The sequence below is a fragment of the Hippopotamus amphibius genome, chromosome 4 (genome assembly GCF_030028045.1).
Source record: "Hippopotamus amphibius kiboko isolate mHipAmp2 chromosome 4, mHipAmp2.hap2, whole genome shotgun sequence".
NCBI lineage: Eukaryota > Metazoa > Chordata > Mammalia > Artiodactyla > Hippopotamidae > Hippopotamus > Hippopotamus amphibius.
This window is the reverse complement of record NC_080189.1, coordinates 122704636-122723788: the sequence shown is the minus strand read 5'-3', so window position 1 is coordinate 122723788 and position 19153 is coordinate 122704636. Positions and strand designations below refer to the sequence as shown.

The window sequence follows — 19153 nt, the reverse complement described above, 5'->3', positions numbered from 1 at the left end:
TTTTATATGGCTGCTTTAAAATCCTAGTCAGGTAACTTGCATATCTCTTTCATCTTGTTGGCATCTGTTGATTAACTTTTTTATTCAAATTGAGATATCCTTGGTTTTTGGTATGATGAGTGATTTTTTTATTAAAATTTGGATGTTTCAGGTATTAAAAGACTCTGGATCTTATTTAAATCCTCTGTTATACCTGATGTTCTCTACCAAAGCCTAGCAGTAGAAGGGGGAGGGTTACTGCCCTGTTACAATCAGGTAGGAGTGGAACTCCAGGTCCCCTTCATGACTTGTATTACAGCTGAGGCGGAAGGTGGTTGTGGCCCCTGTCAGGGCTGGGTGGGTGTGAGTGTCCCTGCTTGCCAGTGGGTCTCCACTCACCCCAGCCTGGCTATTTACTGCTCCCCCCATGGCCCCCACTGGCATTGTGGGGGGTGCCTCATTTCTGCTGGACAGTTGTTACAGCCCTAATTGTCCTCTCGGCTTCCTCGGAAACCACAGTGGCAGGGAGGAGGAGGGACACCTCATTACCCCTGGGTGGATGAAAAAACCCAGGCTACCAACTTGGTCTCGCTGTTTCCACATGGGAAGAGGGATCCCCATTACCTCTTAGCAGAGGTGAAAGCTCAGCTCCCTACATAGCCCTCTTCCACATCACCCTGAAACTGGGGTGCCTCATTACAGCCTCACTGTGCCAGGAGTCTAGGCTTCCCACTAGCCTTTTCTGGCATGCGGGTGGGGTGTGGCTACAGTTTTTTCTGTCTTGTTTGCCTGAAGTAGATTGGTTATTATCTAAAAGTGTTATCTCGATATGCTGCTGCTTTTCTGGTCCTTTTGGCTAGAAAGAGAAAGTTTTTAAAATTTATTACTGTTATTATTACTCCAATTATTTCTGTGCCTGTTAGTGTTTCTGGGTTGCAGGCTTCTCTAGGACCAAGTCTGGGATATATGAGGCCATAAGAAAACCCAGGAAAGTTACCACCTGCTCATTGGGTCCTGCCATTCCTAGTTGGTCGGTCTGTCTTCGCTCCAACATTCAGATTCTTCTTGCGTCTGTTTCATATAACATTTAGGATTTTAGTTTTTCTTAGTGGGAGGACTATGAAGAAGTACGTCTTCATTTTTCCAGAAGTGGAAGTTCTGTATTACTTTTTTAAAGTGATTTTTAAAAATGCTCATTTGAAAAGATTCAAACACTTGCAGTTGTGATCAAGACCCCAGAAATAAATAAAGCAGATTTATTTGCTTCCTTTTTATAACTGATTCTCTGTAAGCAACCAGAATTAGTACTGATGAGATATACTTTCTAGCTTATGTGTGTTTTCCCTTAGGAGTAATTTGTTGTTCAAAATAAAGAAATTGTGAGAAAATGAGTTATGTGACAGACTTCATAGGGAATCATTTATATGGCTTCTTCCTCTTTTCTGAAAAATAATTTTGAAAAACAAGGACAAAAACTTGGCCTCCTATTCGGGCTCATATTGTACTCTGGTGACACTATATTTTTATATCTTTAAATTAGACTCATATGTCATATAAGTTACTAATTTCCTATTGTAGTATCAGGTAGTTTGTTGTTGTTGCTTTTTAAGTCACCATTTCAAAAGCCTGTATGTATAAAGGTACTGATGCAATAAAGGATAAAATATGGTATTAGATACCATTTAATTTCTAGATAAGGTAACATCCTTTTTTAAGTAGAACTGTTCCCATAACACTGTATTCTTAATGCACATTATTTTTGGCCATCTTTTTCCTATTGGGCTGCCTGTTCTCTTGTCAGTTTGAGATCTCTTTGTGTATTTTATATATCAGTCTTCTGTTTGTACTCTGAATTGCAGATGATCTTTCCAAATCTGTTGTTTCTCTCTTGATTTGTTTATTGTCTTTTATCTTTTTTATAGCACCTGGGTTTTCGTTCTTAGTTAAGATTTCCTCTTCCTTTAACTAGTACAGGTAGTATTTTAGATTTCTTTTTGCAAGATTTTTATTGTTTTGGTTTTTAAAGTCAAGTCTCTTGTCCAACTGGGATTTATTTTGGTATGCATTATAACATTGTTTCCAATTTTCTTTCAGATGGCTATTCATTTGTGCCAGCCTCATTTATTAAATTTTAATTTGTCTCTTCATATGCCAATATCATATTAATTTTATTACATTGACATTGTAACACATACACAGAGGATGGAGGAGATATGGTTATAAGGATGGATGAGTTTGACAGTAGTGATTGAGTGAAGTTGCTTCTTGGTGTTAACTCTCCAATCAAAAAGGGATTTAATGGAGAGGCCAGTTGATAAATTGATAAACATCTATTGATAACTACCCTTGATGTTGCCAGATTGTATTTTGCATTTGTAAAGTATTGAAAAGATGAATGTATACCATTAAGAGCTAATTTTCTGCCAAGTAGCATGTTAGGGGATATATAATTTTCCTCACATCAACTTTATGAGATTAGATATAGCTCCCTTTTACAGAAGAGAAAATGGACACCTGTTCTAAGGGTTAAATTACTTGCCCAATAGTATGCAACTATTAGGTAGTAAAGGTAGAATAAAAACACTAATGATCAGGCCCTTTTCACTATGCCAAAATGAAATGTTTCATGAACAGTACTTTGAACACTAAAGGTATATACAAATTGATATGGTGGTTATATCATAATCATCTATCATTAGCATCTATGAGTTTTATTTTAAAACAGTGCAGTGGATAATGCACAATAAAACTTACAGCTAACTATAGCAAAGCAGTTCTATTTTTTTAATAAATTTATTTATTTATTTATTTATTTACTGGCTGCGTTGGGTCTTTGTTGCTGCTGCTGCGCGGGCTTTCTCTAGTTGTGTCAAGCGGGGGGCTACTCTTTGTTGCAGTGTGCAGGCTTCTCATTGCAGTGGCTTCTCTTGTTGCGGAGCATGGGCTCTAGGTGCACAGGCTTCAGTAATTGTGGCACGTGGGCTCAGTAGTTGTGGCTTGCAGGCTTTAGAGCACAGGCTCAGTAGTTGTGGCACACAGGCTTAGTTGCTCCACGGCATCTGGGATCTTCCCAGACCAGGGCTCGAACCCATGTCCTCTGCATTGGCAGGCGGATTCTTAACCACTGTGCCACCAGGGAAGCCCAGCAATTCTATTCTGTTGAAAGAACAATATATATTTATGTGTTCTTTCAAGAATGGTCTATGAATAAAATGTTAGAAGTTCTTTTTATTATTTATTAATTTGTTCTTTTAAACATTTTTTTTTTTAGAGCAGAAGAAAGTTAAAGTGAAAAAACCAAAACCTGAATTTCCTGTATATACACCTTTAGAAAGTGCATATATTCAGTCTTATGACCATGGGACTTCTATAGAAGAAATTGAGGAGCAAATGGATGATTGGCTGGAAAATAGGAACAGAACACAGAAAAAACAGGTAAATTTTTTAAATTTTGTTTTAATTGAGTAAAATACATACTGAAAAGTACATAAAATATAGATATACAGCTCAGTAAACTATCTCATGGTAAATCAAGTTAACCATTGCCAATATCAAGAAGTAGAACATTGCCAGTGGTCCAGAAGCCACACTCACGCTTCGTCCTGGTTACTGCCTTTCTTTTTTTCCACAAAGATGATAATTATCCTGACTTCTAACCATAGATTAGTTTTTCCTGCTGTTTGAAGTTTATAACTGGAATCATCTTATCTTAGTCCATTCGGGCTGCTATAATAAAAATATAATAGACTGGGTGGTTTAAACATTTATTTCTCACAGTTCTGAAGACTGGAAAGTTCAAGATCAAAGCACCAGCAGATTCAGTGTCTGGTGAGGGCCCTCTTCCTGTTCATAGACAGCAGTCTTCTTGCTGTGTCCTCACATGGCGGAAGAGGTGAGAGAGCTCTTTGAGGTCTCTTTCATAAGGGCACTAATCCCATTCATGAGGGCTCCACCCTCATGACCTAATGAACCCCAAAAGGCCCCACCCCCTAATACCATCACATTGGGGGTTAGGATTGCAACATATGGATGGACGGAGGGACACAGACATTCAGTCCATAACACATTCCATGAGTACTATTTTGCATCTGCTTTCCTCTATTCAATATAGTATTTGTGATAGTTATTCATTATTGTGGTGTAGCAGTAGTTTGTTTATTTTCGTTGCTGTATAATGCATTTAGAAATATAGCACAGTTTATTTTTGTTGGAGATTTGTATTGTTTCCAGTTTTCAACTATAGTGAGTAAGTTTCCTTTGGACACTATTGTACTTTCAGTACACATATGTGTAAACTTCTATTTTTGGAGTTAAGTTGCAGGGTCAACTTTAGTAAATAATTCTGAATAGTTTTTTTTTTTTTTTTTAATGTTTGTATCAATTTATAGCTCAGCAGCAGGATATGAAAACTTCAATTACTTTATATTCTTGCCAACACTGGGTCAAGTCTTTTCTGCTTTTAACCATAGTGTTAGGTGTGTAGTCATATTTAATTATGGTTTAATTTGCATATCCTTTGATGAATAAGAATGAACACTTTTTCTCATGTTTATTGGACAGTGACATTCTCCTATGTGAAATGCCTTTTCAAGTCTTTTTTTTTTATTGGCTTGCTTGTGTTTTTTCTTACTGATTTGTAAAGAGGTTTTTAATGTACTTCAGAGGTGAATCTGTGCACATATTTTCTCCCACTTTGGCTTCCCTTTTCACTCTCTTAATGGTGTCTTTTGATGACCAGAATTGCTAATTTTAATCATCAATCTTTTCCTTTCCTTTATTTGATGTTTTTTGTGTTGTGTTTAAGAAATATTTTCCAACTTTGCAGTCATAAGGATATTTCCAAATTTTCTAGAAGCTTTATTTAGTATTCTACTTTTTTACATTTAGATTCATAATCCCCTGGAGTTTATATTTGTGTGTGGTGTAAAGTAATGATCAAGCTTAATATTTTTTCAAAAGTTTTCCAAACAAATTGACCCAGTACCAGTTCAGTGAAAACGCTGCTTCCTACAGCTCTGCAAATGCCACGTTTATTATAGAACAAGTGTCCGTGACTGTGTGGTCTGTTTCTAGACTTTCTGCTTTGTTCTCCACCCTTGTGATGATACCATGCAACACATCTTAATTACTGTAGCTGCATACTGGATATCTGGTATAGTGATTTTCCAGCTTAGTTTTCCTCCTATAAGATTGCCACTTTACATTCACATAAAAATTTATATGTGGAAAAAAAATTTATAAAGTAACTTGCCATTTTCCACAGATTATTCAGCTGAGATATCCAATTAGGATTATATTGAATATATGGATTAATTTTGGAAGAATTGGCATCCAAACAGTCTTGACTCTACAACCCATGAATAAATCCATGCATGTGGGTCTTTAAAAATTTTTTTTAATGTGTTGCAGGTTTTTAAAAAAAAATTTTTCCTGGTTATTTTAGTGTTTTTAGATGACATGATATATGATATTGTTTTTTTAAACTTCACTTTCCAATTATATTTGCTATATAGAAATACAGTTGATGTTTGTATAATAACCTTGTATCCTGCAGCCTTGCTAAATTTATTTTTTAATTTTAACAGTTTGAGTATTACACTTTTTTTTCTTTTGTGCTAAGGATCTCTAGTACACTTAGAATGGAAGCGATGACAATAAGTATCTTTGTTTCATTTCCAATCTCAAAAAAGCTCTCTTTATTAAAAGTTTTAGTTTAATTATTAAAACTATATATTCTTTTATTGTTAAATATGTTATATGCTGTAGGCTTTTTATAACATTTTTTAAATTGAGACACACTTCACAGAACATAAAATTCACCATTTAAGAGTGCACACTTCAGTGGTTTTAGTCTGTTCAGTATGTTGTGCAACCATTACCACTATCTAATTCAAGAACATTTTCATCACACCAAAAAAATAAATAAATAACCCTCTAGCTATTAGCATTTAGCTCCAGTTCTCCGCTCTCCCTTTCCATGGCAACCACTAATCTACTTTCTGTCTATGGGTTTGCCTATTTAGACATTTCACATAATTAGTATCGTACAATGTGTGGCCTTCTGTGTTTTGCTTGGCATCAAGTTTTCAAGGTTGTGGTATTTAACAGTACTTCATTTCTTCTTATGGCTAAATAATATTCCATCATATGGATATATCTCATACTATTTATCCATTCATCAGTTAAGGGATATTTGGTGTGATTCCAGTTTGGGGCTGTGATAAAAATGCTGTGAACTTTCTTATACAAGTCTTTACTCAGACATATGTTTTGTGATTTCTCTAGGGTTTACTGTTAACATCTTAATTTATAACAGTCTAGTTAGGATTAATGCCAACTTAGTTTCAGTAGTGTTAAACTTTCCCCCATATAATCTGTTATTTTCACAGATTAAAACTGTATATATCGTGTGCTTGTCAAATTTATAACTATTGCTTTATGCAGTTGTCTTTTAGTGAGATTAAAAAAGAAAAAGAATTACAAATAAAAAATACATTTATGCTTTTTTTTTTTTTAATATTTATCTTTGTAAATACAAAAACACCTATCCTGGTGTTTATTTCTTCATGTGCCACTGAGTGACTGTCTAATGTCCCTTCATTTCATTCTGAGGGAGTCCCTTTAAGCACTTGTAGGGCCAGGCTGCTAGCAACAAACTCTCACTTTTTGTTTATCTGGGAATGTCAAGATTGCTCCTTCTTTTTTGAAGGATAGTTTTGCCAAATAAATAATTTTGGTTTGACTGTTTTTTTCTTTCTTTCAGCACTTTGAGTACATCATCCCACTATCTTCTGGCCTCTGTTGTTTCTTTTTTTTTTTAAATAAATATTTATTTATTTATTTATTTTATTGGCTGTGTTGGGTCTTTTTTGCCTTGCACGGGCTTTCTTTTTATTTGCGGTGAGTGGGGGCTACTCTTCATTGTGGTGTGTGGGCTCCTCATTGCCGTGGCTTCTCCTGTTGTGGAGCATGGACTCTGGGCGTGTGGGCTTCAGTAGTTGCAGCACATGGGCTCAATAGTTGTGGCTCACGGGCTCTAAAGCGCGGGCGCAATAGTTGTGGCGCATGGGCTTAGTTGCTCCGCGGCACGTGGGATCTTCCTGGAGCAGGGATCGAACCCATGTCCCCTGCATTGGCAGGCAGATTATCAACCACTGCGCCACGTAGGAAGCCCTGGCCTCTGTTGTTTCTAATTAGAAATCAGATGTTAATCTCATTGATGATCTCTTGTACATGATGAGTTACTCGTCCTTTCCTGTTTTGAAGACTCTTTCTTTGTCTTTAGCTTTTGATCAGTTTGATTGTGATGTATGTAGATGTGGATGCCTTTGAGTTTATCCTTTTGGAGTTCATTGGGCTTCAAATTTTAGAAGTTTTGGCCATTATTCTTCAAATATTCTCTCTCTCTGTCTCTCTTTCTATCTCTCTCACACCCCCTCCTTTCCCCTATCATTTGCATTAAGCATATGTTGATATGCTTAGTGATATCCCACAGGCCTCTGAGGCTTTGCTTATTTTTCTTCATCCTCTTTTCTTTCTGTTCTTCAGACCAGATAATCCCAGTGGGTTTATTTCTCACTTTGCTGATTCTTTTTTTGCGTGTTCAAATCTGCTGTTGAGCCCCTCTAGTGAATTCTTAATTTGTTATTGCACTTTTCACCCTCAGACTTTGTTTTATTCCTTTTAAGAATTTCTACCTATTTATTGATTTATTCTCAACTAGGTGACATGTTGTTCTCCTACTTCCCTTTAGTATTTTGGACATGGTTTCCTTTAGCTTGTTGAATATTTAAAATAGCTGATTTAAAGCTTTTGCTTAGAAATTCTAGTGTCTGGTCTTCCTTAGGCACAGTTTCTATTTATTTGTTTTTTCCTTTATTTTGGCCATACTACATTGTTTCTTTGATGATATGGTAATTTTCATTGTTCCTGTTGAAGACTGGATATTGTGACTATTATTAGTTGGCAACTCTGAAAAAATCAGATTCTCTCCCCTTTCCAGGATTTATTGTTATGTTTGGCTTATTGTAGTTGTTTGTTTACTGACTTTACTAATTCTGCAAACTGTTCCTTTTGTTTTGTGTAGCCATTGAAGTCTCTATTCCATTGGCTTAGTGATCAGCCAATAATTGGACAGAGATTTCCTTGAATGTCTGGAGCCAAAAATTCTCCAGTCTTTGCCACAGGCTCTGTGTATGTGTTGGGGCTTACCTTCCACACGGCAGGCAGTTGACAGTTCTGCCTTAGCCTTCACTTTCTGCTTCCAAAGAGCCTCAAGGTCAACAGCAGGTGAAAACTTAAGTCCTTCTCAGGTCTTTTCTGACCATGCTCACAGCCCTGAGCATGCACTTGGCCTAGATTCCCAGAGCACTGCATTCCTCAGCCTTTCTTCTCAAGCTTTTTGGTTAATCTGTTGTTTGCCCAACTTTCTTCTGTTGCCTCAGGAAGCAATGAATAAGATACTAGACTGTAACCATTTCTCCAAAATACTCACAGGGAAGAGCTTTTAGCATTAGGCCAATTTTCAGTTAGGCAAAATAAAGACAAGCCTTTTGATCGGTCTTCCAAGGAGCCACGAAACAGGTCAAAACAAATGATTACAGTTCCTTGAAAATTAGTTCATTCTGCTCCCTCCACTATCAAGAATATGGTTGTTGTTTTCATAGATAGTGCTGAGCTGTGGATCAGGGAATAAGACTGGGGTAAGTTAATGTAACACAAAGGTTGCTGTTCTTATCAAGAATCAGCTGTCTTTCTTTAATACATTACCCATAGTACAACAAGTCTTTGATTAATTTCCAGAGTTAAGAAAAAGTTGAGTCTGATAGATTTGGTTCATTTTTTTGTTGCTTTTATAGAGTGAGTAGAATTTGGAGTTCCTTACTGTGCCATTTTTGTTAATGTCACTCTATGAATTTTAAAAATCAAATTAAGTTCTCTTACTAGATTTGCTAAGAATTTTTATTCATTAAAAATGAATGCTATAAAATATTACCAAGTACTTTTTTGTGTCAGTTATGATGATTATAAGCTTTTTAACCTTTATTTTTTAATGAGATGAATTACATAGATTGTTTTCCTAATATCAAACCACCTTACTTTCCCATTTGATTTTATATGATTTGATATTATTTTGTTTAACATTTTTGCTTTTATGTTTATGAGATTGCTTTTATGTTTATGAGTGATTTTCTTTTCCTATAATATCTTTGTCAGGTTTGGTCAGTCACATGCTAGACTTATAAAATATGAATTTTTTAAACCTTTTTATTTTGAAATAATTTTAGATTCATGGGAAGCTGCAAAGATAGTACACAGAATTCTAATGTACCTTTAAGCCAGTTTTCCCTGATGGTTATATCTTATGTAACTACAGTACAATTTCAAAACCAAGAAACTGACATTAATTCCAGCCTCTAGAATGGTGAGGGAAATAAATTTGTTGTTTAGCCAGAAAGAAAAAAAAGAAGGAAATTGACAATTGTTGTGTCTAGTTGTATGCCATTTTATCTACATTTTATGTGTAGATTATGTAACAACCACTGCAATAAAGATATAGAACTATTCAAGATACAGAACACAAATATCACTCACACTTCTTTATATTCACTCGCATCACCTTTCCACCATCCTTAACCTCTGATAACCATTAGTTTATTCTTTCTCAAGAGTTGTCATTTTGAGAACATTATATAAATGGAATCATTCATTGTGTGACCTCTTGAGATAGACTTTTTTTAATGCCTTTTCATTTTTAGTCCGCTCTTTTTTTTAGTGAGGTGTAATTGGCATGTATTAGTTTCAGATTTACAACATAATGATTTTGTATGCATTGCGAACACATTACCATAGTAAGTGTAGTTAACATCCATCACCATACAGAGTTATAAAATTTTTTTTGTAAAAAGAACTTTTTAAGATTTACTCTCCTAGCAATTTTCAAATATTCAGTATAGTATTATTAAATATAGTCACCATGCTGTACATTACATCTTTATGACTTATTTGTGTCCTTTCACCCATTTATTTCATCCACCCCTCACTGCCACAGCCCCACGTCTTTTAAAAAACAATCTGTTATCTTTTCCTTGAGCTTAGTTTTTTTGGTTTTTGTTTGTTTTTATTAAGATTCGTCTTTAAAAGTGAGATCATCTGGTTTTTGTCTTTCTCTACCTGGGTTATTTTACTTAGCATAATGCCCTCAAGGTCCATCCATGTTGTCACAAATGGCAAGACTTCCTTCTTTCTTTATGGCTGAATAATATTGCTGTGTGTGTCTGTGGATGTGTGTGTCACATTTTCTATATCCATTCATCCATCAATGGACACAAGTTCTTTCCATATCTTGGCTATTGTAAATAGTCTGCAACAAACACTGGGGTGCATATATCTTTTCAAATTAGTGTTTTCACTTTCTTAGGATAAATACCCAGAAGTGGACCTTCTGGGTCATATGGTAGTTTTATTTTTAATTTTTTGAGGAGTCTCTATACTGTTTTCCATAGTGGTTGGACCAGTATACATTCCCACCAACAATGCACAGGGGTTTCCTTTTCTCCATATTCCTGCCAGCGCTTGTTATTTCTTGTCTTTTTGATAATAGCCATTCCAACAAATGTGAGATGTTACCTCATTGTGGTTTTGATTTGCATTTCCCTGTTGGTTAGTGATGTTGAGCATCTTTTCATGTGTTGAGTGTGGTATTGGCTTTGGGCTTGTCACATATGGCCTTTGTTGTGTTGTGGTGCATTCCCTCTATACACACTTTGTTGAGAATTTTTTACCATAAATGAATGTTTTTGTCTAGTTTTGTCAAATGCATCTATTCAGATGATCATATGCTTAATCACCATACAGTTGTGAGTTTTGTTTTTTTCTTGTAATTGATTTCTAATGTCAGTACCATTGTGGTAGGAATGTGATATGATTTCAATCTTCCTAAATTTAAGACTTGTTTTGTGGACTAACATATCTATCGTGAAGATCCATGTGCACTTGAGAAGAGTGTATTCTGTTGCTTTTGGATGGACTGTCCTGTATATGTTTATTAATCTAGTCTGACACATCATTTAAGGCTAATGTTTCCTTATTGATTTTCTGTCTGGATAATCTACCCATTGCTACAAGTGGGGTATTAATATCTCCTACTGTTGTTGAATTGTTTGTTTTGTTTTTTTTTTTGGCACATGGGCTTAGTTGCTCCGGGGCATGTGGGATCTTCCTGGAGCAGGGATTGAACCTGTGTCCCCTGCATTGACAGGCGGATTCTTAACCACTGCGCCACCTAGGAAGCCCATGTTGTTGAATTGTATTGCTGTCTGTTTCTTCCTTTATTCTGTTAATATTTGCTTAATAGATTTAGGTGCTCAGATTGACTTTTTTTTTTTTTTAAACTCACATTATGCCCTTAACATCCCTCCAAGTGTTTGAGTGCATCAGTAGTTTGTTTCTTTTTATCACTGAATAATAATCCATAGTGGGTTAGTTTGCATGATCTAACATATTATGTATGTAGGAGCATATGGTACATGCTCTATTTTGAGATTTATGCATGTTTATTCATGTTTCTGTGGTTTTCCCTTTTATAGTGCTGAGTAATATTCTATTGTATGGGTACACTACAGTCTTTTAAATTTATTTATTACTTGATGGACATTGGATTTGCTTCTAGTTTCTGGCCATTGAAAATAAGTCTTCTATGAAGATTCAGTGTTCACATTCATTCTTTTTTTTTTTTTTTTTTCTTTGACATTGGGGGGGATGTCTCCTCAGGCAAGGGCACATTCATTCTTTTGTGTGAACTTTTGCCTTCATTTTCTTGGGTAAATGCTGTGTAGTAAAATGACTGGAAGGTGTAATGGGTGTATATTTAAATATTTTTAAGGTTGCCAAACTGTTTTCCAGAGTGGCTGTTAATTTTACATTCCCACCAGCAATGTGTAAGAGTTGTAGTTGCTCCACATATTGGCCGACCTTTTCTGTTATCACTCTTTTTTAATTTTAGCCATTCTAGTGGATGTGTAGGACTATCTCCTTGTGATTCTATTTTGCAGTTCTCTAATGATTAATAATGCTGAGCATCTGTTTATCTGTTTATTTTCCATTAGAATGTCTTCTTTTATGAAGTCTCCCTTCAAATCTATGGCCCATGTTTGTCTTATTATTGATTTAAAGTTCTCTATATCTTTTAAACACCTTTGTCACCTGTTTTGCAGATATCGTCTCCTTGTTTATAACTTGCTTTTTATTTTAGTAATAGTGTCTTTCGAAGACCAAAAGTTTTAAATTCAGATGTTCGGTTTATTAAATGTTTTCTTTTATACTAAGTTCTTTTTATGTCCTAATTAAGAAGTCTTTACCAAACTCAAAGTTTCTGACAGTTTCTCCCATGCATGTTTCCATTTAGAAGTTTTACAATTTTGGCTCTTATATTTGGGTCTGTGAGACTTCAAGTTAATTTTCATATATAGTATGAGGTAAGCATTGAAGTTTTTTTTTTTTATTGGGTTTTTGTTTTTGTTTTCTTTTTTAACATTTAGTTGCCCAGTATTCCAGCCCCATTTGTTAGAAAGGTTGTCCTTTTCCCAGTCACTTGGCATGGGACCTTTGTTGAAAATAATTGATTGTATATGTGTTGGTTTATTACTGGGCTATCTGTTCTGTTTTGTTAATCTATATGTCTATATTTACACCAGTACAATTTGTCTTGATAATAAGCTATATAATAAGCCTTGAAACCAGATAGTATAAATTCTCCAACTGTTATCTTCTTTTCAAAATTGTATTGGCTATTTTAGTTCTTTACATTTCTTTATAAAATTTAGAATCAAGCTGTCAATTTGCACAAAAGATTCTGCTGGAATTTTTGTTGCAGTTGAATGGACCTATAGATATATTTGGGGAGAATTGACATCATAACAATATTGAGTCTTTTGATCTATTAACATGGTATATCTCTTATTTAAGTCTTCTTTAATTTCTCTTTGGAACATATTTTGTCAAATTTATATCTAAATATTTCATATTTTATAGTATTCTGAGTTATATTTTTAATTTCAGTTTCTGATGTGAGTATATCAAAATACAATTAGTTTTTGTATATTAATCTTTTATCCTGTAACTTTGCTATACTCACTTATTAGTCCTAGTAGCTTTCATGAGGGATAGGTCTATAATTTCATTATATTTTAATATTTGTGTCTGCTTTTCATATTAGGTAATACTGGCCTTATAGAATGCACTGTGAGGTGTTCTTTCCTCTTCTCTTTTCTACAAACATTTGTGTGGAATTCCATCTATTTTTTTCTTAAGGTAGCTTTGGCAGTTTGTCTTTTTGAAGAGATTCAACTGTTTCATCTAAATTGTTGAATATACTGGAATAAGTTGTCTATAATATTCCCTTATTATTTTAATGTCTGTAGTGATATCTCTTCTTTCATTTCTGATATTGGTAATTTGTGTCTTCTGTTTTATTTTTGGTCAGAGTCTGTAGAAGTACATCCATTTTATTGATTTTCTTTAGAAATCAGCTTTTGGTTGCATTGATATTTCTCTGTTTTTTAGTTTTGTATTCATTGATTTTGGCTATTTTTTCCTGTCTTCTGCTTATTTGGAGCTTAATTTGCTCTTTTTCTACTTTCTTAAGGTGGATGTTTAGGTCATTGATTCGAAAACGTCCTTCTTTTCTAAGTATTAATGCTGTAAGTTTCCTCTGAACACTGGATTATTTAAATGTAGAGCTTTATATTTTATATTTTTACTATTTATATTTTAGCTGTGTCCCACAAATTTTGATATCCTGTATTCATTTTCATTCAGTTCAGAACAGTCTAATTTTCCATGTGATTTCCTCTTTGACTTGTTTATTTTCCTAAATGATAGGTATTTTCCAGATATCTTTCTGTTACTGCCTTCTCTTTGTATATAGTTTTTTTTATTATTTAAGTTTACAGTTTTAGAAATTTGGGATGAGCATTTAATTCATCTATATTTAGTATAATTAGTGATATTTGGGGGTTCAAATTTATCATCTTAGTATTTGCTATTTGTCCCTCTTTACCTGTTTACTTTCTTGCTTTCTTTTGGATTTTTAATTTCTGTTTTTCCCTTCTATAAACTTGATGTCATTATACACTCTTTTAGTCTTCCTTTTGTGGATAATATATAGTATTCAGCATGCATCTTATTAGTCTTGCATGAGTTTCTGTTGCTACTCCTCAGACAATAAAATGACCTTTGACCTTTTACTTCATCTGTTTTTTTCCTATATTTTGTGTGTTGTGGGTTGAGCTGTGTCCCCACCAAAATTTATATGTTAAAGCCCTAATTCCCAGTACCTGAGAAAGTGACATTTGTAAACAAGGTCATTGCATATGTAACTAGTTAAAATGAAGTCACACAGGAGTTTTTGTGTGTAGAACTGTGTGATGATACAGCATTTCATTGCCTGGATTCCTTTGTTTCAAAGCCTATATTCTTTTCTTATTAGAATTTTTACCTATGGTGTCTTTGGTTGAACTAACCACAGAAATTGCACACATTATACACTCAGTAGATACTTGTTAAATTGATCAAGTGTCCAAAGTAATTTATCATGGTGACTTTTGCTGAGACACCATAATGATGGGGGGAGTGGGAGACAAAATACTGGATTCATAAGATTTGAAGACCTTCACAAGTTGCCATCAACAGACAGGTTAAAAAAGTAAGGCATATTCATATGATGGAAAACTGTTCAGTAATAAAAATGAAGATATTATCAGTAAACACAATAACATGTATAAATCTCAAGAAACCATGCTAAATGAAAGAAGGCTACACAAAAGAGTACCGGTAGTGTGGTTTCATTTATATGGAGTGCTAAAAGAGGTGAAATTAATCAGGATTGTGGTTGCATCTGGGGTTTGATGGGGGAGGAGATTGACTATAAAAAGGCATGGAAGGCTTTTCTTGTGTGATGGTAATGTCCTGTACCTTGATAGGCGATTGGATTGCACAGGTGTATACAGTTGTCAAAATTCATGAATTACTACACTTAAGATTTGTGTAGTTTATTATGTGGACATTAAAAAAATAATAAATTGTTAATAAATATTGACCTTTAGGTGATTATATACATGTTAAGGTCTTTTGGAGAAAGTGTACTTGATGTCTACAAATATGTTTTGAAATATAGTGATATAAAAGGAAGGACTGAATTATACATAAATGGAATGATAAATAATAAAGCAAGTATAGTAAAATAATAGTGTATATATGTTAATATGGGTACAGGGGTACTATAAAATTTATTCCTTTTCTCAGCATATTTGAAAATTTTCATAATGAAATTTTAGAAAATTTTGATGAGAAAAGCTCATACAAATAAATGTATAAATAATCTCAAAAAAAAAAAAAGATTTGAAGACCTAAGTTCTAGTTTTAGCATCACTGTTTATTACCTGTATGATCTGGGGTTTTGTTTTTTTTATCATTTAACACCATACAAAAGTAAAATTATCTGATCTTTCTACCTTAGAGGTTAAAGTATATATGTTAAAACATTTTGTAAACTGAGAAACCCTAAAACAAAGTTTTCCTTTTATTCTAGCCTTCTTTGGGATCTTCCTGTCATTTTCAAAGTTTTCATCTATATTTAAATTTTTCTTTTGTCCTTTTATTAGTAGAAACCAAATGAAGAGAAATATACATCCCAGTTGACCTCTCTGCTATTTGTATTAAGAAGTTGACTACATTTGTTCAAGAGCTTCTCTGATAATCTCTCTAACTAGTTTTTGTTTCTTCAGTATATATTCTGAAAGGTTTTAAGTACCGTATTTGTAAGGTTTCACAAAATACCGCTGTAAAATGATGTAATGGAGAGATGAACTTCTAGGAAAGGTTACCCTGGGCATGTGACGTGGTGGTGAATGACCATAGACAGAGACTATACCTCTGTATAGCTCATATAGACAAATTGCATAAGGAACACACCATAGTAGAAAGCTAGCTGTTGATTTTACTGATAATTCCATGTCAAATAGGGGAAATAGACATTTTTATCATCCTCATCATTCTTGACATCTTGTGTCAGATATTATCCTGTGTGCTACTGAACTTCATTCAAGTTGCTCACAAGAACCCTAATAAGTTAGTAACATTTTTTCCATTTTGCATGGGCTGTTGGATTATCAGGAACACACTACGATATTTAGTTCAGTCATACGCAGTTGCTGTTTTTTAGGGTAAAAACATTCAAATATCTGGAGTTTTACATGGCTCAACCAGTGTAAATTAATTAGGCATTAATCCATCTACGGAATTTCTTAACCTTCTTAAGCTCGTGAAAATGTCAAACCCAGGTAATTTCTCCCAGAATTTGCCACAGCTTTCATTAGTGGCAGTTCCTGTAGCACTTTGAAGCAGTAAATAAAAGATGACAAATATCCAAATAGTAGGAATATTGGATAAAAAATGAAATATGAAAAGTTACTTCTGATTATAATTGCCTGACATTAAAAGTTAAGTTGGTGATAGCCATTTTTTTCAATTTCTGAAACAATGTAGTTAAGTATTTTAAGTCCAGTAAGCAGTTGTAAAACATTTTTTGTGAAAACAGCCATTCATATATATGATTAATAAAGTAAGGTTTTAATGAGTCATTGGGTAAGTCAAAATAATTTTCCACCATAAATTTTATAACAAATAAACTCTCCTAAAAGAAAACAGTTTCTTCTTTTTCTCCCTGGTGACCTAGCGGTAATGTTCTGCAGTGTTTTATGTAGGAGACCTGGATTTCATTCCTGTTCTCGTTATCTCTCTCCCTGGGGCTGCAATGAATAAAATAAGAAATAAAATCACTATCCTGCATCCTTATTGCCATGGGCTGTACCCTTGTCAGATTTCATAAGCTAAGCTAGATGGGGCCTGGTTTGTATTGGGATGGAAGACCTCAAGACAAACTCTGTGGAACACACATCTTCCGTGCAGCCAGTATTTCATCTTCCTTGAACCCTTGTCTTACAGTCATTATTGCACTTTCCTCTTTATTATTTGATTGATTTACTTGCTGTAGGGGAAAAAAAAAGGGAGGGGGTCTTTAAAGTAAATGCATTTCTAGTAGTTTAAATCAATGCATTTATTTATTTTCCCTTTTCAAATTTGAAAGACTATTTAGTTTGAAAGGTGTTTAGCTATATTCTTGAAAAGACAGTATTCCAAGCAGCAATGTGTTTTATTGTCTAAAAATTTATTATCTCAGGGAATTCTCATTTTATTTATCTCTGTAAAGTGTTCTTTGTTTCTGTTTGTTTTGAGAGATAGTGTTGCCCTTATTTTATAAAAAATATACAACACATGAAATTATTTTTAAAAACACATATAATGTAACTGTATGTAGATTCAAAACTTTAGAGTTTTCTTGTTCCTTTTAAAATCTAGATTATCTACATACTCTGTAACTTTAAATTTTAATTAAGAAAGTTCGAATACCAGTAATTTAAATTAATTAGATCTTTGTGTATGTGTGTAGATGTGTATATATAAAATATAATACATATAATTCCATTTAAAAAGCACTTATGTTTTAACCATGAATAGACTGAATCTACCTATTAGCTGTTCCTCCCAAAACACACACAAACACACCTTTCATAATTACAGATTGTATATATGCACGCTGCGTGCACACACACTCAAACACACATGCATACCTAAATTTTCTAACACACTGGTTTTCTTTTTTCTCTTTCTCTCCCCCTCCCTCCCTTCCTTCCTTTCTTCCTAGTGACACTTTACACATAACCCCAGTGTATGAAAGACAGATACAAGAGGCTGAGCCTCTCTGGTTAATGTCAAAATGAGGGAGACCAGAGTCCCATCCACATAGCCTGTTCCTCACCCCATGAGGCAAGGCATCTTGGAAAAACCCTAAAGTTCTAAGAAACATGGCTGCCCTCCTCAGTTTCACATTCTTCCATATACACAAAAACTTAATGTTTTGAAAGAATTATGGTGAGTACAGAAAAGTGAGTAAACAAAAACAACAGGGAAAAAAAATCAGGTTATTGTCAGAAAAGAGACACTTGAGTAGGTGTGTGAATGTAAAAAAGAGAAAGTTAAGTGAAAAAGAAGGGCATATATCTTCATCAGGAAAACAACTTCCAGAATACTGTTCCTGTTTTAAAATGTTGATGGTAACACTTAGAGCTGTGAGCATAGGCCTGAAAAGTATTCAACAATGACTCTTGGTGGTTTCTTATTCTACCCTTATGCCAGATCCTCTTCATTTCTGTTTAGAATGACTCCAAACCAAAAATTAAACCCCCAGTCATAGCAGTCAGTTAAAGATGGGTGGCATATTTTTCTTTATAAAATAAAAAGTCATTTATATTATGGAGTATTGCAGGATTGATCTAATTTATATTTTAGTACCATTTAAGATGATATTCCCTATTTGTCATCAGTGATTTTTTAGGAAGTAATTTTTTCAAGTATTTTACAGTGTTACTCCTTTTAAACTGGCTATCTTTATAAAAAATTTTTAGAATACCGCTCGGTAGTGGTGAGTTGGTAAATTTTTTTTAATTGATTCTTTGGAGGGAAGAAAGAAGCCTCAATTTGTAGCATTTGCCAGTTTCAGTGGTAATTTACTCCCGTTATGGCTGATTTGAAATTATCAACATGAAGTCAGTGAAAGTGGAGTTGGGAAAAGATGTGCAATAGTAGTTTACCGTTCTGTAATATTTCCATCATGTAGATACACTAGATGTGAATATCCTCAAAGGCATACATAATAATAAAATGCAGTAAAATAGTTAGGAAGCAATGACTTGACTATTACCTTTTTTAGTATAATTTAATTATAAGTTTATATAATTTAATTTTTAATCGCAGATACATTTAACAGCTGCTCACACAGTTCCTGAAACTTTGGCAGTTGGCTCTCATGAGCTGGTGTTAAGTCAGCCCCAGCAGACCACTGTCCTTGGGAAAACTCCATTTCTTTACCTTTTACTGTATGTCTGATTTAGCCACCCTTCATCCATCTCCAAGATTCACTACAGTATGTAAATTATTTTGCTATTAGTATTTAGGGGATATTTAGAGGATATAAATATCAGCCTGCTTTCTGCTTCTTTTTATCAGTTTGTCTATATTATTAAGGCACCTATTATATTATTCTGCAGTCATTTAA

General features: G+C 34.1%; 1 protein-coding gene across 1 annotated transcript in view; it reads left to right on the top strand.

The window, feature by feature from the left end:
* DNAJC1 (DnaJ heat shock protein family (Hsp40) member C1) overlaps positions 1-19153 on the top strand; it is a 186621-nt gene that overhangs the window by 101910 nt on the left and 65558 nt on the right. The window contains exon 8 of the mRNA XM_057731493.1: positions 3251-3414. Coding sequence (XP_057587476.1) covers positions 3251-3414 — 164 coding nt within the window. The remainder of the gene's footprint in view (positions 1-3250; positions 3415-19153) is intronic.